Source organism: Hyla sarda, chromosome 1, assembly GCF_029499605.1.
Source record: "Hyla sarda isolate aHylSar1 chromosome 1, aHylSar1.hap1, whole genome shotgun sequence".
Classification (NCBI taxonomy): Eukaryota; Metazoa; Chordata; class Amphibia; order Anura; family Hylidae; genus Hyla; species Hyla sarda.
Window position 1 is genome coordinate 477081848 of NC_079189.1, and position 18335 is coordinate 477100182.

At 42.9% G+C, this 18335-nt stretch overlaps 2 protein-coding genes across 14 annotated transcripts in view; one reads left to right on the forward strand and one right to left on the reverse strand.

Moving 5' to 3' along the window:
* Positions 1–18335, reverse strand: part of DUSP18 (dual specificity phosphatase 18) — a 67684-nt gene that overhangs the window by 3306 nt on the left and 46043 nt on the right. The window contains exons 2-3 of one of the 12 annotated variants that reach the window (XM_056537268.1): positions 3888–3962; positions 1212–1272 (exon numbers count right to left, since the gene is read on the reverse strand). The exons of 9 other annotated variants lie outside the window; for them this stretch is intronic. The gene's annotated coding sequence lies outside the window, so the exon portion shown is untranslated. Of the gene's footprint in view, positions 1–1211; positions 1273–3887; positions 3963–18335 lie in introns of those variants that run through there. 2 more of the 12 variants (XM_056537265.1, XM_056537266.1) reach the window with 2 other exon arrangements.
* On the forward strand, positions 17–12673 carry LOC130286400 (uncharacterized protein C5orf52 homolog). Of its 2 annotated transcripts, none has more exons than XM_056537270.1 (3): positions 17–168; positions 2436–2523; positions 12244–12673. In XM_056537270.1, the coding sequence occupies exons 1-3, from the start codon at positions 92–94 to the stop codon at positions 12520–12522; spliced, it is 444 nt and encodes a 147-aa protein (XP_056393245.1). In that variant the 5' UTR covers positions 17–91; the 3' UTR covers positions 12523–12673. The 2 variants fall into 2 exon arrangements, with proteins under 2 accessions (XP_056393245.1, XP_056393246.1); XM_056537271.1 differs by having other exon boundaries at positions 135–168; positions 2441–2523.

Below are 18335 nucleotides of genomic sequence, written 5' to 3' on the forward strand. Positions count from 1 at the left end.
TATTCACACAGGTGTCCTTCCGTTATATTCAACATATTTGTCTATCTTATGTCTGACCTACTCTTTCTTTACACTCCTCTTCTAGTGTAAAATGTCTAAGGAGACATCCCAGGGTCCCATGGTAACTTCCTTCACAAAAAAATGCACAGATGGTCCAACGTTGTACAGGTTTGTACCCTACTGCTAAGTACTAGGGAAGATTTATCAATTCCATTATACTTCAACAGGAACAAATTCTGAGTTCAGACATTTGGGTGATGTCTACCACATATTCTCATAATGACACAGAGTATGTTTGAATAGATTCAGATCAGATGCAGGTAAGATAGATCCTGGCACATAGTTTGAGGTTTTTCATCTCCATTCCCTTTTCTACCAATATGGCGTCAGGCACAGAATGGCACTGCTAGACTCTGGATGGGTTACTTGCCTCGGCAACTTTCCAGTGTCTGGCAAACATCATATACGTGCTCTACTAAACAGTATAGGACACATGTACAATACTTGCAGCATCTCTTTACACCCCATACCAGATTGAACAGGAAGAGAGAAGCTGAACACCCATTTTAGGCAACAACGACATTTTGGTAAGTCTTCAGGCCTTATACTATCATCTGAAAGCTGTATCACCAGGGCATGTACTAAGTCTAAGGCTGGGTTTACCTCACGCTATTCCCCATGCGGGAGCGCATACGGCTGGGGGAGCTAAAAACTTGTGCTCCCGTATCCCTGCTGTAGTCAACCACGGTTTTAGGTCCGGTAGAAAACATACAGGGAAAAATGAGCCGACCAGTTCACTTGGGTCGGCTCATTGAAATGAATTACATACGGGCGACACAAGGCAGGGATACAGGAGCGCACATTTTTAGCTCCCCCCAGCCGTATGCGTTCCCGTATGGGAAAAAACGTGATGTGAACCCAGCCTAACTGCTACATGCAAGTTAAAGCATACTCTCATATTGTGGCCCTTCAAGTGGGAATAAAGCTATCAGGTAGTGTTGGCATGTATCTGGAAGTGGAGAACTAAGCAGCTAGAAAGGTAATAGCTTTTATCTCCCTTTAAAGTACAGGACCATTAGACAATTTTCTGCTAATCTAGAAAAGGCAATTTTCCCAGGAATTATAGCCCGATTTACTTTTACTAAAGATAATAATATATACTATGTATAAATTACACCCATAATGACTGCCAACAGATGGGGCAAACTTACCTGAGAAGATTAGAGATTTCCCAGCAAAATGGTCCACTGGTACTTTCCTATTAGGACAGACCTTGAAAAAGAATTCAAAAGTCTTGTTAAAGGGTTGTCTAGTATAGAAACCCCATTTTCATATACCCTGTTAGGTAAGGGTCCAGTCACATGGCAGAATTTCTGCCTGCGGAATTCTGCCTCAAATTAAAGCCCTTCTATGGGATTCCGAACTCCCATTCACACTTCTGAAGTTCCGCTTGCGGAATTCTGCTAGCAGAAATTCAGCCGTGTGAATAGACCCTAAGGCTAGGTTCAGACTACGGAATCTCCGGGCAGAAGATTTCCGCCCGGAGATTACGAGTGCGGCCAGCGCCGGCTGAATCAGTCGGCGCTAGGACCGTGCGGACACTGCAGTCTCCAATAGACTGCAATGTGTTCCGCGCGGATTTCCACCTGAAGGAAGCGCAACGCCATTCTTCAGGTGGAAATTTCCAAGCGGATTTTCCGTTCACAAATTCCACTTCACAAATTCCGATGTGTGAATTAGTGAACGGAAACCCATTCACTACACTATACATTTTAGCAAGTGGAATTTCCGCCTGCAATTTCAAAGCGGATTTGCAGGCGGAAATTCCGTAGTCTGAACCTAGCCTAATTCTGAGCAATCCTTATCTCTTGCCTAGTTTAGCAGCAGTTGCAAAGGGTGTCTCTTAGGCTGGGTTCACACTACAGAATTTCCGGGCAGAATTTCTGCTGGAGATCGAGCCGGCAGAGCTAGGACCCAGCAGACTGCATTGCTGCCCCCATAGACTGCAATGCATTTCTGGGTGGATCTTTTGGAAGGTCTGCTCAGAAATGCATGGCCATCTATGAGGGCAGCGATGTAGTCCGCACGGTCCTAGTGCCGCTGGCTCGATCTCTGGCAGAAATTCTGCCCAGAAATTCCACAGTGTGAACCTAGCTTTACTTTTGAGGACCTGCCCTTTCCTGCAGTACAGAGACAACCCTATGATTTGAATGGTCCAGTGTAAGGATTATGTTTAGTCAGTGGTAGTGCTGCAGGGGATAAAACATTTATTGCCAAATGTCTGCACAGATTACATCTGATCACTTTCTAAAGAAATGATTGTCAAGGGTCCTGCCCCTGCCTGTACAATAGTCGTTATGCCTTATTTGTTTTATTTCTTTGTTGGTCTCATATACACAATGCTTATTTTCTATATACTCCAACTTAACATTTAGTGCAGAGCGAGGTCTTTTGCCTAGAAGCCATCTTACTGATGTAATAACTCAAAATAATATGAGGGAGAAGAGGATGCTGGAGCTGAAGGTGAGGCATTTCACAGTTCATTTTACTATGTTTATCTTACAGCTTTAAGGTATGCCTGAGGCATTGTAAATAAGAAAGTCCAGTTTCTATGTTCTGGTTAATATTCTTACATTTTTTTTGCTGAATCTAGGTGACCTTGGCCATCCTGACTTTATTTTCTTAAACACGTGTTTTTCATGCCGTTTACTTGTTTTTACCACTGACTATTGATTAGGCCCCAAACAATAGGAATAATGTACAGAGGCTTGTGTGTAGACCCTGTAGTTATTGGTAGGTCAGTCCTAGTTTCACAACACAGTCCCAGCAGAGGACTGAGTTAGGCTGCATTCACATCTCGTTTTTGCAATACGGTTCCCGTATCCGGTTTCAGTGAAAAAAACGTATGGAACCGTATTGCAAACTGTATGTATAGACATTTCATAGAAAAATGTATGTTAACCGTAGAATCCGGTTGTGTACGTTTTGCATCATTTACTGTTTTAGGGTATGTTCCCACACGGCGTATTTGCTGCTGCGTATTTTCCTACCCATTGACTTCAACAGAGAAAATAAAATACGCCGCAGCAAATACGCCGTGTGGGAATGTACCCTTATTGTTTTTTTTCCCGTACACAAAACCGTAGTCTACTAGGGTTATATGTCCGGGTGAAAAACCGGATACAACAGTATATGTTTTTTTTTTTTAAATGGTGGTCTATGGGAACCGTACTGAAATGTATGTGCATACGGTTCCCATCCAGTTTGCACAATACGGTTTTGCAGTTTGCACATGCTCAGTGCATGCCGAAAGTTCTTCCAACAAATAGAACAAGAAGAACTTTAAGGACAAACATAAAACCGTATCAGTTTTTTTCTCAAAAAACTTATTAAACTTTATGCAACCGGACATTCGTTTTCAAACCGTACAGAGGTATATACGGTTGTACGCGTTGTACGGTTCGGTCCGGTCTTGAGACATACGTTTTTTTTTTACAAAAAACCCGATACGGGAACCGTATTGCAAAAATGAGATGTGAATGCAGCCTTAGAAGTAGTTTAAAACTGGTGTGTAATGTGCTGTGCCTATAACTGTGTGACACAGAGCAATCTGCTGAAATGTTGTAGACTTAGAGCCAAGAATGGCATGCTGAGATGCTGCAATAGTTCTGTGAGAGCGCCCATATTGGTTAGAACTGCTGCAAAGCCAATGGCACTACAGGTGGGCAGCGAGTGATTATGGGTCAAAGGGTGCCTTCTCACAAGGGAGTAGCATGTGCACCATATAAAAGAGCACATTGCAAGGTCCAGCATTTACAGAGACCATAGTGATTTTTGTGGTTAGTCAGCTTCCAGTCAGTGTGTGAGCTGAAACTAAAATACTGCACCTTTATTTTGTAGCTATTAAAGGGGAACTCAGGTGGAAACAAGTAGAAAACAAATGTTTTCAAATCAACTGGTGCCTGAAAGTTAAACAAACCTATAAATGACTTCTATTAAAAAATGTTATTCTTTCCAGTACTTATTAGCTGCTGTATAAAACTGAAATTTGTGAATTTCTTTTGTCTGACAATAGTGCTCTCTGCTGACACCCCTGTCCCCTTTAACCCCTTAAGGACTCAGGGTTTTTCCGTTTTTGCACTTTCGTTTTTTCCTCCTTACCTTTTAAAAATCATAACCCTTTCAATTTTCCACCTAAAAATCCATATTATGGCTTATTTTTTGCGTCGCCAATTCTACTTTGCAGTGACATTAGTCATTTTACCCAAAAATGCATGGCGAAACGGAAAAAAAAATCATTGTGCGACAAAATCGAAAAAAAACGCCATTTTGTAACTTTTGGGGGCTTCCGTTTCTACGCAGTGCATATTTCGGTAAAAATTACACCTTATTATTCTGTAGGTCCATACGATTATAATGATACCCTACTTATATAGGTTTGATTTTGTCGCACTTCTGGAAAAAATCATAACTACATGCAGGAAAATTTATACGTTTAAAAATGTCATCTTCTGACCCCTATAACTTTTTTATTTTTCCACGTACAGGGCGGTATGAGGACTCATTTTTTGCGCCGTGATCTGAAGTTTTTATCGGTATGATTTTTGTTTTGATCGGACTTTTTGATCACTTTTTATTCATTTTTTAATGATATAAAAAGTGACCAAAATACGCTTTTTTGGACTTTGGAATTTTTTTGCGCGTACGCCATTGACCGTACGGCTTAATTAATGATATATTTTTATAGTTCGGACATTTACGCACGCGGCGATACCACATATGTTTATTTTTTATTTTTTTTACACTGTTTTATTTTTTTTATGGGAAAAGGGGGGTGATTCAAACTTTTATTAGGGAAGGGGTTAAATGACCTTTATTAACACTTTTTTTTACATTTTTTTTGCAGTGTTATAGGTCCCATAGGGACCTATAACACTGCACACACTGATCTCTAATGCTGATCACTGGCGTGCATTAACACGCCTGTGATCAGCATTATCGGCGCTTGACTGCTCCTGCCTGGATCTCAGGCACGGAGCAGTCATTCGTCGTTCGGACACCGAGGAGGCAGGTAAGAGCCCTCCCGGTGTCCGATCAGCTGTTCGGGACGCCGCGATTTCACCACGGCGGTCCCGAACAGCCCGACTGAGCAGCCGGGTCACTTTCACTTTAGAAGCGGCGGTCAGCTTTGACCGCCGCTTCTAAAGGGTTAATACCGCACATCGCCGCGATCGGCGATGTGTGGTATTAGCCGCGGGTCCCGGCCGTTGATTAGCGCCGGGACCGACGCGATATGATCCGGGATCGCGGCGCGATCCCGCTTCATATCGCGGGAGCCGGCGCAGGACGTAAATATACGTCCTGCGTCGTTAAGGGGTTAAAGGGGTACTGTGGTGAAAACCTTTTTTCTTTTAAATCAACTGGTGTCAGAAAGTTAAACATATTTGTAAATTACTTCTATTAAAAAATCTTAATCCTTCCTGTACTTATTAGCTGCTGAATACTACAGAGGAAATTCTTTTCTTTTTGGAATGCTCTCTGATGACATCACGACCACAGTTCTCTCTGCTGACGTTATTCTAATAATAATCACACTTTATTTATTGTTGTCCTTAGTGGGATTTGAACCCAAGTCCCCAGCACTGCAAGGCAGCAGTGCTAACCACTGGGCCACCATGCTGCACTTAGCATACATCTGCTATGCATGGTTGCTAAAATGGTCAGAGATGTCAGCAGAGAGCACTGTGCTCGTGATGTCATCAGTGTTCCAAAAAGAAAGGAATTTCCTCTGTAGCATTCAGCAGCTAATAAGTACTGGAAGGATTAAGATTTTTTAATATAAAAGTTATTTACAAATATGTTTGACTTTCTGCCACCAGTTGATTTAAAAGAAAAAGGGTTTTCACCGGAGTACCCCTTTAAGCTCTTTACCCCCCCCAGTGAAGTAAAGTTTTAGTTGTTGCATGAACTTTGCTTGTGTATGTATCCTTATAATATCTTTGTGGCATAGGCACTGCCAGGCTCCTACAAAACCAGTATTTGTCTCTTCACACAAACAAGCAAAACTATACACGGACATGAGATACCTTGAAAGCGGACCTATCTGCAGTTCATTAGGATTTTAGGCATTACCTTTCTTATCTCCACAGTCCTTTCCAGCGCCAAGATATAAGCCTTTATGCTAAATGCCCAGGGGGTGTTTCACAACAAGATAAGAGTCCCGAGTTAACAGTCCATCTCCTCTTATTCACTGCCTCTGTGCCCACTGCTAATCAAAGAGGGGAGGTTCTTTGTGCGAATCAATTTCAGCGGCGGAATTGTCCACCACTGAAATTCCACAGTGTAAACGGGTTTACGGAAGACCTATTCACCCAAATGGTAATGTTCCCAGTGCAACGCAATGTTCTAACGTGCAATTCCGCGAGAGGAAATTTCCCTCAAATTTACAGTGTGAACATACCCTTCTGCTGTTTAACATAGGCTGAAGAAGCGCAATGACCTCACAAACATTACAGCTATCCTTGGGACAGAACATTGTTAAAACTGCAGGAGAATGCTACACACAAATACCAAAAAAGCTCATTTATAAATCTACTAGCTAAGTATTTAGCATTGCCCACCTCGTATACCCACCTCAAATCCCTTCCTCAGGTGAGGGCTGAGCTGTGATGAAGAGATTGTAGGCTGAAACTGGAAGTGGGCGTGGCTTGCAAGCCAGACCGACAAACAAAAAAGGGTCAACAATAGAAGGGTCATGGCAATGGGGAGGGGGTGTATCTTGCAAGCTGGACCAATGGACCAATTTTCTTTTTGGAATTCTCTCTGATGACATCACGAGTACAGTGCTCTTTGCTGACGTCATTATAATAATAATAATAACTCTTTATTTATTGTTGTCCTTAGTGGGATTTGAACCCAAGGACACAGCACTGCAGGGCAGCAGTGCTAACCACTGAGCCACCATGCTGCCCTTAGCATACATCTGCACGGTTGCTAAAATGGACAGAGATGTCTGATTTAGCATAGCTAGAATCATGATGAATTGTATAAAGAATAGTAATGGCTCTTGTTCTCTATGAAATTGTATAAAAAAGGGTTACTTCAGAATAACGAGTTCCATATCTTATCTGCACATGAGGAGAATGGATGGTGATTGGTTTAGATAATAATCTTGTGGACAGGTAATGGTGTCCACTACCTAGTATAGACAACTCCCAAAAATTATACAAATGATTACAGGGGGGAGAAAACTATATAAGTGCTAATAAAACATAGCTTTTAATAAATCGTATAAAACACACTGATTAAACAAAGTGATGTATAGATAAGTGACAAGGCAATTGTCAGCCCTGTGACTAAAAGATAGACACTAACAAGGCTGTTAAAATTGCATATAAAGGGATTGCCCCACAGATGCAAAAGCCAAAATCAATTGTATGCTGCTATTAGATGATTAGATAGATACTAGCTATGCCCAACGCGTTTCAGCACATTGTTACATGTGACCTCATCAGGGGCTAACTGGCATAGAACAATACAGTCATTGCATATGATAATTAATATCGGGGTAACTAGATACATTAACGACCCCTACAAAAAGCGTGCTGGATGTAATGCACAATTACTCAGTACAGCATATAGATGACAGGACCCGGACGCAACCTGCAAGGAAGCACATAAAGACAATGGTCCTCAGTAAACATATCGTTACCATAAAGAGTAGGGTACCTGTAAAGCAAAAAAGATAGTTACTCACGGTTATGGCGTCTATCTGGGATAAATCCTGATGATGTGTGTGTAACCCGCAGTGGTGGGGAGCCTAGCATCCAAGCCGGCTGCTAACACACATGTCAGAGAAGAGCGGCGTCTGACGACTTATCCGCTTCCGGTCTGGGTGGGCGTGGCCTGGCTAACAACGCCGTCTCCATGCCAGCGCCAAACACTGGAGAGCGCGTCATCCGTTCCGCTGATCTCGCGGGGCGGTAGCACAGGCATAATTAACCCCATCCAACCCGAAGGTAAGCCAGTTACAATGTCCAATGGTTAGACAAGTAAAGAAATTAGCTTCTATGGCAGCCCAAAAATACACACTGGATATATAGATTAGAGTAGGCGAGGACCTAGCCAGACACTTATATATACTGAGTCAGATATTAGACATTAATTAATGTATAATAGGGGAACAGTACATAGAATAGCACATCCAGATAGTACCAATAGAATTAAATTATTGAATTTTAATTTTTATATAATTAGGAGTAAAATTAGGAGTAAACAGGCTAGGAATCAGAGACCAAGAATTTCACAGAGAGAGATCGCGGATAGAAATAACCAATAGCAACTCTGGTAAGAAAGGTAGTGATACCCAATACCCTCAAAATGGGGTATCCGTATCCAGGGTGTCCGAAGGGTATTGTGATATACGGGGGGGGCCCTAAAAAAGAGGGGAAGGGGGATTGGCAGGGGCCTAGTGAGCCTATAGATATTCCTAGGCGTCCCTATACTAGGCCCTATGCCTAGGCGGGGTGGCCGCCCTAAAAAGGGCGGTCCCGCTCTGGAACCTAAGCCTAGTGTACCCTAGTGATCCCTAACTAGGGGGTGTACTAGCTAATTGGCTGACTACAGCCACCCCTAACTACCTAACAAACACCCCTAATTAAAATACCCTTACGGACACTCTTAGAGAAAACTCCCATAGCAGAGTAGCTCATTCAATCCTTTTGGTGTGACAGTTTCTAGATTAAAGATCCAGCGTGCTTCACGCTGTAAAAGAAGCTTGTCTAGGTCCCCACCTCGAGAAGATGGATTCATCTTTTCAATTCCAAAAAATGTCATGCCCTTAGTATCCCCACCATGTATCTCATTAACATGCCTAGCCAGGGCAGTGTCTCTCTTATTTCTAATGTCACCTATGTGCTCAAGCACCCTTCGACGTAATTCTCTGATAGTCTTACCCACGTACATCAGGGTGCACGAGCACACAGCGACATAGACAACCGCCCTGGTACTGCAATTAATGAACTCTTTGATCTTAAATAGTTTGTTAGAAATTGTGATGGTAACACTTTCTGTTTTTTTCATAAAGGGACATGCTCGGCAGTGACCACATTTGTGGGATCCTGTGATGTTACTTCTGTCTAGCCAGGTACTCGGAGGGGGAAGAGGGGCCAGATGACTATGTGTGACCATGTCCCCTATGCTTTTCCCTTTTCTGTATGTAATTTGTGGGTAATCTCCGACAAATGTCCTAAGATCCTTATCCATCTGTAATATGCCCCAGTGACGTTGTAGTATCTCACGTATGGGGCCTGACATGTTGTCGAAGGTACCAATCACCCTACATAGAGATGTCGTCTCCGGGTGCTTTTTGGGTACCAATAATTGTTGTCTAGGGGTAGCCCTTGCATGTTTAAAAGCTGGAATAAGCACCCGGTCCGGGTAACCTCTGTCTCTGAATCTGGATCTCAGATCCCCAGCCTGTCTGAGGAACTCCCTCTCCTGTGTACAGTTCCTCCTGAGGCGGAGATATTGTCCCTTCGGGATACCCCTCTTGAGGGGTCCCGGGTGACAACTCTCCCACCTCAGGAGGCTGTTAGTAGCAGTGGCCTTCCGAAAGACCTTAGTAGTAAGCCCACCTAGTGCATCCTTCACAATGGTGACATCCAAAAAATCAAGGGAGGATGGGTCCAAAGTGAAGGTAAATGTAAGGCCCAACTCGTTCTGATTGATGGATTCCATGAATTGTTTAAATTCGCAAGCTGTACCCGTCCACAAAACAAGAACATCATCTATATACCTTGTCCAAAATGGGACAAGGTCCAGGTATTTTTCTCTATCTCCGACGAACGCCATTGTAGCCTCCCACCAACCTAAGAAGATGTTAGCATAGGTTGGCGCACAGGGACTGCCCACGGCAGTCCCCTTTAGTTGGTGGTAATGGCGTCCGTCGAAGAGAAAATAATTGTGGATAAGGATATATTCCATCAATTTCAAAACGAGGGCATTATGACTCTGCATGTATGTGCCCCTTGAGGACAGATAATAAGATACAGCTTTGAGGCCTTGGTCGTGCGGAATTGAGGAATACAATGCTTCCACATCGATTCCACCCAAAAGGGTATTCTCCTCCACCACTAATCCATCAAGTTTAGATAGAAGGTCCATTGTGTCACGTGTAAATGATGGTAATGACATGACAAAGTGTCTAAGGACTCTATCAACATACACCCCCACGTTCTGTGATATACTGTAATATCCAGTAAATGTATTGATTCTTACTTCCATGATTCATTGTTTATATTTCATTATGTTTAGATTTTAGCAAATAGGTAAATAAAATATGTCTTATGCTTAGAAGTGTGCCTGTTTTGTATAACAGTGAGCGTTTTGAGGAGTTTCAAACTAGTTAGCAAGACAAGAGAGCACTGTGCTCGTGATGTCATCAGTGTTCCAAAAAGAAAGGAATTTCCTCTCTAGCATTCAGCAGCTAATAAGTACTGGAAGGATTAAGATTTTTTAATATAAGTCATTTACAAATATGTTTAACTTTCTGGCACCAGTTGATTTAAAAGAAAAAAGGTTTTCACCGGAGTACCCCTTTAAGGTCACAAATGGATTAAGACACAGATAAAACTACAAGGCTTCAGGGGAGGGTCACATGTGCCGTATTTTGCTTTATATTTTTTGAAGTTGATATTGCTACCCATTGACTTAAAAGGGTACTCCGGACCTAAGACATCTTATCCCCTATCCAAGGGATAGGGGATAAGATGTCTAATCGTGGGGGTCCCGCCACTGGGAACCCCCGCAAGCTCTCAAGCAGCACCCATCTGTCTCAGCTGCATGCAGCGCTGAAGGCTCCCTGTCTGAAGCCTCACGACCACGGGGCCAGAGTATAGTGACGTCACTACTCCGCCCCCTTGTGCCACCACGCCCCGCCCCCTAAATGCAAGTCTATGGGAGGGATCCTGATGACGTGAGAGGCGTGCGTCCCCGGAGAGCGCTCTGCGCAGTGTAACTGTGCATGCGCCTGGCCCTCGCTAATCCTGACTTCTGTAACGAGGGCCCGGCGCATGCGCAGTTACACTGCGCAGAGTGCTCTCTGGGGACGCACAGCTCTCACGTCATCAGGACGTGAGAGCTGCGTAAAATCTTCAAGAGCACAAGCTCTGCAGGCCACGGGGGTGGGCTTAGGCCCCTTCCTCCGGGACCCAAAGAAATATGGATGCCGGGGGACCGCCTACAAAGCGCTACTACAGAGAGGACAAACAAAAATTTATCGGGGGAGAACTCAGCAGCCAGTGCACACACTAAAGTGACCCCTCGTTGGACTTCAGTTCACCCACACTATCACCCAGTATATTGGGTTTAGTGTGGGGGAACTGGCTGACAGTTTTCCTTTAAAACTGTCCTCTTCTAACCCCTATATCTTTTTTATTTTTCCATATACTGGGCTATAAAAGGGCAAATTTTTTGTGTCACGATTTATAGTTCTTATTGGTACCATTTTTGCTGTGATGGGACTTTTTGATTGCTTTTTATTAAAAAAATTTTATGATATATGAAGCAATACTGGACTGTTTTTTTTTACGTGTGAAAAATACCGTACCGCACAGTTTAATTAATGTTATATTTTAATAGTTAGAATATTTACGCACACATCGACACCACATGTGTTTTTTTTGTATACAATATTTAAATTAAAAAAATAGGAAAAGGGGGGTGATTCAAACTTTTATGAGGGAAGGGGTTAATTCACATTAACGTCCGATCAGCCTGACTGGAGCCTTGAAGCACCGATCGGACGGCAGGGAGCCAGGTAAGAGACCTCCCGCTGTCCACTCAGCTAATCAGGATGTCGTGATGGTCCAGATCAGCCCACTGAGCTAACCAGCAATGCCATTTCCCCGCATGTAGAATTTGCAATCAACTTTTATTGAAACGTCTAAAGGGTTAATGCCAGACATCAGCCCGATCAGTGAAGTCCAGCATTAGCTGCGGGTCCTGATTCCTGACAGCACCCGAGACCCACTGGGTATGAACGTGCTTCATTCAGCAGGAGCCAGCAATGGGCATAAATATACATCCATTGTCATTTAGGGGTTAAATGGTTAGGAAAAGACGCAGAAGCAGATATGCAGCAAAATACGGCATGTGTGACCCTACCCTTAGGCAGATTTTTCTTAATCATATGGTAATATTTCTTTGTCATAAAAATGTGGTTGGCATACTTGTGTGTTACAGCTGAAACAACTAAGCAGAACAACAAGTGAAACCTTACACTTCAACGAGTTTCTGAAAGAGAAATTTGTTAGTGAGCTGCACAAGAAGAGCGATCGCTGGGAAAAAGAACACAAGGCTTTCATGAAATATCTTCATCTGGACAAAAAGAGTAGACACTCCATCGCATTGCCATCTGGAAAGCCTCAGCCTCTAGTGGTGAAGAAATGTTACTGTCACAAGCCGACCAAGGTCACCGACAGAAAGTGCCACCATGTGAAAACTGCAGACACTACAACTTAAACTGATGCGGGACCATGGACATGGAGAAAGTTATAGACCACATAGACTAATTCACTGCCTCCAGTAACCAGCTTCTCTGCACTTTATCTTTAGGAATACCTATGTCCATTCCTTATTGTCCTATTAAACTCTGTCGCATCAATAAAGTGGAGCAGGAATTTCAGTTACCCAACTATTGAAATGATAGGGATAGGGGACAGGGATACAATGGGCACATTACAGCTCGCCAGGGGTACTCAATTATTTTCAGTAAAAGTCCGCTTATCCAGGTCTGCCATCCAGTCTGAGCTGAATGCTAAGGCATGGTCATCATCTTGTGGCTTTAGTACCATGCAAGAAGTAGGCACTCCCTGTAGTAGAACATTATTATTACCCTAATAAGTAACAACCGGGTAAAAGAAGCTACTGAAGTGTGGAGGATGTAATCTACTATTTCCTGTATGCCCTGAATACTGCCGCACACTGTGCCCATGAGTAGAATACTGCCGCACACTGTGCCCATGATTAGAATACTGCCACACACTGCGTCCATGATTAGAATACTGCCACACGCTATGTCCATGAGTAGAATACTGCCGCACACTACGTCCATGAGTAGAATACTGCCACACACTGCGTCCATGATTAGAATACTGCCACACACTGCGTCCATGATTAGAATACTGCCACACACTGCGTCCATGATTAGAATACTGCCACACACTGCGTCCATGATTAGAATACTGCCACACACTATGTCCATGAGTAGAATACTGCCACACGCTATGTCCATGAGTAGAATACTGCCGCACACTACGTCCATGAGTAGAATACTGCCGCACACTGTGCCCATGAGTAGAATACTGCCGCACACTGTGCCCATGAGTAGAATACTGCCACACACTGTGCCCATGAGTAGGATACTGCCGCACACTGTGCCCATGAGTAGGATACTGCCGCACACTGTGCCCATGAGTAGGATACTGCCGCACACTGTGCCCATGTGTAGGATACTGCCGCACACTGTGCCCATGAGTAGAATACTGCCACACACTGTGCCCGTGAGTAGAATACTGCCACACACTGTGCCCGTGAATAGAATACTGCTGCACACTGTGCCCGTAAGTAGAATACTGCTGCACACTGTGCCCGTGAGTAGAATACTGCCACACACTGTGCCCGTGAGTAGAATACTGCCACACACTGAGCCCATGAGTAGAATACTGCCACCTACTGTGCCCCTGGTATAATACTGTCACACACTGTGCCCCCGAGTACAATACAGCTACACATCGCGCCCCTGAATACTGGCACATGCTGTGCCCAAACTATTTTAATATTGACAAACACTGTGCTTTGGACCGAATAACTATACCTATGTGTCCCTTAAAACAATGAATGTCTGTGCCTTCTCAATGAATGATGCCCCTATGCCCCCATAAAAACTGTTCCACTAATCCATCGCATAAACTCGACCACAATGCCCCCCCACATAAACTGTGCCACTATGCCCCCCCTATGAACTGTGCCACTATGACTCCATATAAAATGTGCACTTAAATAATTTTTCTGTGACTCTACAGCTGTTGCAAACAACAACCCTATCATGCACGGACAAAAAGTCATGATAGGAGCTGCAGGTCTGCAACAACCGGAGAGCTACAGGTGGGGGTACATGACTGTTCACCTGACAATGATCCCCTGTCCAATGTCCCTTGCTGATCCTCTGCTCTGGCCTCTTCAAGTCGGGCCTGGCAAAAGCAAAATGATGCATGCAGCGGTGATCACACTATCTGCCTCACAAAGAACGTGCTGGCCCAGCATTAAACTGAGTGTTCCCTTGCTCTGGGCCACACTCGACTATTGATTTGAACCGATAATACAAATTAATGGGGGGGTTGAGTGGATCCTCCTCAGGAAATCGGCTGGCGGTCTGGATGATTGGCAGCTACAATGTGGTTGGACTGAAGTCCACCAGTTGAGTACCACTTCTCTATACAGTGTATTCCACACTAGTCATAAAAACCTATTTTTCTACTGCTTTAAAACCAAAAGGTGACCTTGTTTAGAATCCTTGCAAATATGTATAGCTTGATTCAAATGCCAATAGTATAGTGAGTGATTTCTGCTACAATTTTTGGAGCAGAAAATCCTCTTTCTGCTCCTGACTAAAATAAAGCAGAGATGGGATGAGTAGAGCTTAGTTTTGGAAGTCAGGGTATTAGAATCCCTAATGAACATAGAGGGAGCATATGTGGCCTAAGTTCTGCCCTGGATCTTTCAATTACCACTGCTTGTTAATGCTGTTTTTTTAAAGGGGTATTCCAGGAAAAAACTGGGATCAACTGGCTCCATAAAGTTAAACAGATTTGTAAATTACTTCTATTAAAAAATCTTAATCCTTTCAATAATTATCAGCTGATGAAGTTGAGTTGTTGTTTTCTGTCTGGCAACAGTGCTCTCTGCTGACATCTCTGCTTGTCTCGGGAACTGCACAGAGTAGAAGAGGTTTGCTATGGGGATTTGCTTCTAAACTGGGCGGTTCCCGAGACAGGCGTCATCAGAGAGCACTTAGACAGAAAAGAACAACTCAACTTCAGCAGCTCATAAGTACTGAAAGGATTAAGATTTTTTAATAGAAGTAATTTACAAATCTGTTTAACTTTATGGAGCCAGTTGATATATATATATAAAAAGTTTTTTCCTGGATAACCCTTAAGGACTCAGCCCATTTTGGCCTTAAGGACTCTTAATTTTTACGTTTTCATTTTTTCCTCCTCGCCTTCTAAAAATCATAACTCTTTTATATTTTCATCCACAGACTAGTATGAGGGCTTGGTTTTTGTGTGACCAGTTGTCCTTTGTAATGACATCACTCATTATATCATAAAATGTATAGCGCAACCAAAAAACACTATTTTTGTGGGGAAATTGAAAAGAAAAACGCAATTTTGCTAATTTTGGAAGGTTTCGTTTTCACGCCGTACAATTTACGGTAAAAATGACATGTTCTTTATTCTGAGGGGCAATACGATTAAAATGATACCCCTTATTACATACTTTTATATTATTGTTGTGCTTAAAAAAAAATCACAAACTTTTTAACCAAATTAGTAAGTTTATAATCCCTTTATTTTGATGACCTCTAACTTTTTTATTTTTCCGTATAAGCAGCGGTATGAGGGCTCATTTTTTTGCGCCATGATCTGTACTTTTTTTTGATACCACATCTGCATATAAAAAACTTTTAATACATTTTTTATAATTTTTTTAAATAAAATGTATTAAAAAAAGTAGCAATTTTTGACTTTTTTTTTTTAATTTTTTTACGTTCACGCCGTTCACCGTACGGGATCATTAACATTTTATTTTAATAGTTCGGACATTTACGCACGCGGTGATACCAAATGTGTCTATTAAATTTATTTTTTACGCTTTTTGGGGGTAAAATAGGAAAAAATGGACGTTTTACTTTTTTATTGGGGGAGGGCATTTTTCACTTATTTTTAACTTTTACTTTTACATTTTTTTTTACACTTGAATAGTCCCCATAGGGGACTATTCATAGCAATACCATGATTGCTAATACTGATCTGTTCTATGTATAGAACTGCTCGATCTCAGACCAGAGCAGGAGACGCCGGGAGCCGCACGGAGGAAGGTGAGGGGACCTCCGTGCGGCGTTCTGAATGATCGGATCCCCGTAGCAGCGCTGCGGGCGATCCGATCATTCATTGAAATCGCGCACTGCCGCAGATGCCGGGATCTGTATTGATCCTGGCACCTGAGGGGTTAATGGCGGACGCCCGCGAGATCGCGGGCGTCGGCCATTGCCGGCGGGTCCCTGGCTGCAATCAGCAGCCAGGATCAGCCGCGCATGACACGGGCATCGCTCCGATGCCCGCGGTTATGCACAGGACGTAAATGTACGTCCTGGTGCGTTAAGTACCACCGCACCAGGATGTACATTTACGTCCTGCGTCCTTAAGGGGTTAAGGTTTCCCCTCATTTTCTTTGTTTATATTTTGCTTTTATTGCTTTTTTCATAATTTTCTTTAGCACTTCCTAATTTTGTGTTTTCATATTAATGTTTGCATTGGCTTCTTATGATTGTCATTATCTTTGTACTGTTGTACTATTGTGTGTCTTTTGCCAATTAAAAAAATAATAAAATCACACATTAATAAAGCAGAAATGACGCAGAGTTGGCGCTTATTTGGCTAAGAAATACAAAGTCCCATTGACTTTATGGGATTTTACAGGTTCTTACTGCCGAACTCAGATCCACAGCGGAAATATCTGTGCAGAAATTACGCTGTGTGAACAGTATCACTAAAGCCCCATTACAATCTATGAGACTCTGATTCAAGGAAGACTATGCATTAAATTCCTTGTGGATTACACCTGTTTCCTAAGCGTAAACTAGCCCTTAATGCACCAAAACAGCTTCTTCTCACCAGAACTAGACATAGGGAATCAACAGAACACTAGGGGAGCACCATAACCAGAAGGTAATGGCAATATATAACCCCCAGAAAGCACACTAGTCATTTTCCTCTCACTGGATTTATATCCAAATTTCTAAGTTGGCCCATGGGTGGTGCAGGGGGAGGAAGGGCGTGCTTATAGAACAACAAGTGGCCACTTCCTGGAGTGTTAGAAACAAATAGCAAATATTGATTGTGTATTCGCTCTGGTATTTGTTACAGAAATAATTCTTGCATATATTTCCTTTTCATAATTTATCAAATCCATAGATGTGTCACACCCTTTACTTAGTATTACATTACACTGATCCATGTAATCGGCACTCTATTTCTTTAACAATGGTCGATCCATAAAAGATGCTGAGGCAAAAGTAAGGCTTCTGGCTTTCCCAGCAACCCATTGACCCTAAGCAATAGGGCAACTAGACACCAGAGATGACCAAGTCAACAGGGATCAGTATAGATTGCAGAATTTAAACAGTTAAATGACAGACATCAAAGTGCTCTTTTCGATGTCCATCACTGCAGCGGGCATCTGCCGGTTACGGCGTGGACACAATGCCAGAGTGCATCCTATAAGGTAGATGTGCATCATTGGTCAGGAACCCTTAAACAACGACCCGCTAAGGCCAATGGCATAGCTGCCATGCGGCGATCACCACGGCAGGCAAATATCCATTTAGACACTGCTGTCAACTGTTGACAGCAGTGTATAGATGACAGATACAGCTGTCATTGGTGGTGCAGTGGTATGGATCGCCCACATGCAGCACAATCCACTGTTCTGCCAGCCAAACGGCCAAAAAACTACTTGTCCAAGGGACTAAAACGGGAGTCCCTCACGACAATCAGTCTTTTCCTTCTCCCCTTCTAATAGCCATAACACTTACAATTTTCCTTTTACAGACCCATAGGAGGGCTTGTTTTCTTATGCCACTTACTGTACTTTGTAAAGGACATCGCTTATTTTACTAAACAATCTACAGCAAAATAAAAAATTAAATAATAATATTTGTGGGGAGAAATTAAAATAAAAAGCAATTTAGCATTTTTGGGGGCTCCCGTTTCTATGAAGTGCTCTTTTTGGTACAGATGACACATTATCTTTTTTCTGTAGGTTCATACCCAATTTATATAGGTTTTGTTTTATTTTACTACTTAGAAAAAGTTATATTTTTTATGTTAATTAGTATGCTTAAAGGGGTATTCCGCCCCTAGACATCTTATCCCCTATCCAAAGATAGGGGATAAGATGTCAGATAGCCGCAGTCCCGCTGCTGGGAACCCCGGGGATCGCCGCTGCGGCACTGCGCTATCATTAATGCACAGAGCGAGTTCGCTTTGTGG

Coding starts and splice junctions, on each gene's coding strand:
- LOC130286400 (XM_056537270.1), top strand. CDS start 92: ATGTCTAAGGAGACATCCCAGGGTCCCATGGTAACTTCCTTCACAAAA. Junction 169..2,435: donor GATGGTCCAACGTTGTACAG/GTTTGTACCCTA, acceptor CTTAACATTTAG/TGCAGAGCGAGGTCTTTTGC. Junction 2,524..12,243: donor AGAGGATGCTGGAGCTGAAG/GTGAGGCATTTC, acceptor TGTGTGTTACAG/CTGAAACAACTAAGCAGAAC.